Source organism: Papaver somniferum, chromosome 9 (assembly GCF_003573695.1).
Source record: "Papaver somniferum cultivar HN1 chromosome 9, ASM357369v1, whole genome shotgun sequence".
In the NCBI taxonomy this organism is placed as follows: Eukaryota; Viridiplantae; Streptophyta; class Magnoliopsida; order Ranunculales; family Papaveraceae; genus Papaver; species Papaver somniferum.
Genome location: NC_039366.1, coordinates 93,205,710 through 93,209,329, shown reverse-complemented (window position 1 = coordinate 93,209,329; position 3,620 = coordinate 93,205,710). Strand labels below are relative to the sequence as shown.

The 3,620-nt window shown below is 35.4% G+C and overlaps 1 protein-coding gene across 1 annotated transcript; it reads right to left on the bottom strand.

Moving 5' to 3' along the window:
- Positions 1-224: 224 nt before the first annotated feature.
- On the bottom strand, positions 225-2,784 carry LOC113313619 (blue copper protein-like). Its single transcript, XM_026562412.1, has 2 exons — positions 2,350-2,784; positions 225-1,042 (listed from the first exon to the last, which is right to left on the bottom strand). The coding sequence occupies exons 1-2, from the start codon at positions 2,558-2,560 to the stop codon at positions 492-494; spliced, it is 762 nt and encodes a 253-aa protein (XP_026418197.1). The 5' UTR covers positions 2,561-2,784; the 3' UTR covers positions 225-491.
- Between the last annotated feature and the right edge of the window lie 836 nt (positions 2,785-3,620).

The following is a 3,620-nucleotide window of genomic DNA, read 5'->3' as shown; positions in this document are numbered from 1 at the left end:
CTAAACTGAATAGTCGATAAGAATTTCATAGAAAATGTGGGGTGAATAGAGAGGGGTTGTATACTTAGATTTGTGAAATGGGAAACGAATTTATAAGCATGTGTGTGATACGAGTTAATTTCATGGAGTTAACCATCTATCTTTCCATGTAAATGACGTGTTTTTCCACATTTAATTTAAAAAAAAAATCATGAAATTTACATTCATTCATAAAAAAGCGTGGACTAAAATAGGTATTTAACTTCACTCCATGGAAAATCTTTATTTGCATCTCCATGATACTGATTTCATGGGGTATACTTTCCAGTGAATTGTTTCCTTTCTCCGGAATCCGACACAACATTAGTTTAAACTAAATCATGAAGTACTCATCATTTCTTATTAAAAACTTATTACATTCAAAGGATTAAACACTATAAAAAAAATCAAACTAAATAGCATAAATTGAATGTGGAACCCCTATAAGTATAAGATCGATTCAAACAAACAAACTATATATCCACCGAAAACCCACCAAGTATTACCATAAGAAAAATTCCTGCGACCATTTTCATGTCTATGAAACTCCCTCTCTTTGTTCTAGAAACCGAGCTGGAACTCTCTTTAATATCGGCATCATCAGTACTGTTACCCGTGCTTTGTTTAGGGTCATTAAAATTTGAAGAAACAACCGTTTCTGGATTAGGCGTTGAATCATCAGCATCATCGTCATCTCCAGACGCACTTTTTGTAGGAGAAGGTGATGGTTCCGAAGCTGATGGTGTTTTCATACTTGGCGGTAATCCAGATCCGTGTAATACATTAATCTTGAAATGTTGTCCATGTTTACATTGTTCACCATCGTAATCACTAGAAAAGAAATATGTCATGCCTTCTTTCGTTAATGGAATCGCTACAGTGACGGGTAATGGTGCAGTCGAAGAAGGATCTGCAGATGACCATTCTGTTGTATCATCTACTTCAGCATCGTCGGAATTGCAACGTTTGTATGTTGTTACATTGTAGGTTTGTACAACCGAATGATTACTGTCAGTGTTGAATACTGCATTCACAATGAAACAAAAATTGTTTAGTCTAATGTAATCACGTAAATATCAGAATACCAATAGAAGTAAAACATCTCCATGATACATAAATTTTACTGATTACAAGTAAGAAGCAAGTGTTACTTAAAAAATGTACTCAATATAAGTAATCAAAACTTAAAAAGGATTGATTCTCTATGAACATCAGAGAAAGAATTGTAATGCCAGCCTTTAGTTTTCAATAATTAGCTCCTGCATGATTACTCCAATAATTCTCTCTTAATATCGTCATGTTAGTGCCTAGCTAGTGGTCAACATAAACATTGATCTCCCTTTATTTTCCATCACCTTAGGCCCTACAATGAAAATATCTATTCGCATGTCACCCCTTGTTTATTTATGTTTTGAAATGTCTGTCAATTCACATTTCCCTGCTTAGATGGTATGTTAGTTGAAAGATGAAATGCTTAGAATGTGACCATATTTCCACCCGAGTTGAAAGAAAAAAAGTGTACTAGTCAAAGAATACAGAGATCACCAATCCTTTTATCTGCTAAAGTATGATTCACCCAATTCTCTAAATATTTGTAGGGTTTATTTTCAGCATCATTACCACGGAAGTGGGTCAACTGCCACCTTTAAGACAGGATATCATTTCTTTACTCATACTTCAAAGAGTTCGTATAACATTTTGCTTTACTTTCTCGCATATGCAAATCACGTGTTTACACGAGCTTCAACTTATATCTGGCATATAGTAGCTTCCATTTTCCAACTACTTGTCGGTTAAAGGGCACCCTACAATCCAGTGGCCACTATTCTGGCTATAGTGCTTAATCATTGACTTGTGATTAAAAATTCAGAGTCATCACTTACCTCCCTTTCCTTGTTCACCTCACCTAGGAAGTGTTAAAATCCACTTTTAGTCTATGCAATTTTGTTGGAAAAAAATTAAGTTGTCCTTCAATCCTAATTGATATGTAATAGGTAAAACGCGAAATTGTTGTCCATTCATCTTAATTTTTTTAAGGAATTTCATGAGAAAAATCATTCAAATAATTCTCTCATTGAGGAAAATAATAACCAAGAAAAAGAGATTCAGGCAGAATCTCAAATTTCCTTAAACGAGTAATCAGAACTTCTTTATCTATAACTTGAAACTTGCCAATTAACAACAATCATGACCAAAAAAAGAGATACAAAATAGAAAGTAAAATATTATGACAAACTCCAAAAATAGAAACAGGGGATATCTTAAAAAGCATGCAATTAAAGAACATAATGCATGATGTATAAATATAGATGGGTTGATAATGGAACTTACAGAGGAAATCTCCCAAGCTGAAATCTTTACCAGATACCCATTTTTGATAATTGACATCAGGTTTCATAAGATTATCGTACCAACCCAACTTTCCTCCAACTGTGTGGTTAGTAGCACCTTCAACTACTAGCACAGATCTAGAAATAAGATCAGAGAAATAAAAGATGGAGATAACTGTGAATATCAGGGGAGTATTGTTTCTCTGATTCATCGTTTTTTTCTTTTTTCTTTCTGTTGGTGTGTTGGGAATCGGAGAGTAGCTCTTTTTGGAGATTGGGTTTTTGTGTGAAGGAAAGAATAAAGGTACTGAGTACTAATGATATGAGTTGAGTAGTTATATTTGTACACAGATATCGTTGCCAGAGCAGTACTGCCAGCTTATTCACTAAATGACTAATTTAGAGTATAATTTACAAAAATCGTATTCTCTCTTTGTTTTATTAGTGCGAATTCATGTACACTCCTTAACGAGTATATATTTCACATTTTAATCTTTATTCTTGGTTTAATTTAGGGAGTTATGTAACGAGGGTCGTGATTCTAAACATGGAGGATAATGGGACCATCCGTTAAGTAATCAACCAATCAGAAAAATATGTGAAATATACACTCGTTAGAGGAGTGTGAACAAATTTGAACTCTTATTTTCTTTATGTTCTGTAAAATATTCACATGGATGATGTAACATCTGCGTAACAATTTGGATGACTCGTCGATACTTTTCGGCTTAGTGTTATCGGAAACAGCTTTGCTACACACACCGTGAGAAAAAATCGTGAAATGCACCGAGAGGGGATGTACTATCCCAGCTAAGCCTTCTCTCCATTGGAATAGGGTGGGCTGAAATGGATCCCACCACCCCCTCTCAGACGGTATATTCCACGATTTTTTTCACTGTGGGTTAAGCATTTTTGTATCGGAAATGCTGGACGGCCCCAGCTCTCCCCATACAAAGCCCCCAGTAGGTGGCATCATGATCCATCGTTAGATTAGTAACCTGGCTCACTCGGGGAAAATAGGGCCCTTTTTTAAGTGCTGGGAGTGCGGGGGAAACTGGGGGTGGGATCCAAGGGGCGTCAAGCATTTTCGGTCATCGTTGGTCACGATTCAAGGCTTGAAATGGTATCTTGAATCAACGATCAAGTCTTACTATAATTCAAAGTTAAATTAATATAGCGCCGAACAATTTAATGCGAGCTGTTAGACTTTAAAATTTAAAGAAAATATGAAAGTTGAGATTTAAAGCTCCGAATGGTTTGGCACAAGAATTT

Bases quoted from the DNA above. Each gene is read 5' to 3' on its own strand.
- LOC113313619 (XM_026562412.1), bottom strand. From the start codon at position 2,560: ATGAATCAGAGAAACAATACTCCCCTGATATTCACAGTTATCTCCATC. The intron at 1,043-2,349 runs GTAAGTTCCATT...TTGTGAATGCAG, and splicing joins CAGCTTGGGAGATTTCCTCT to TATTCAACACTGACAGTAAT.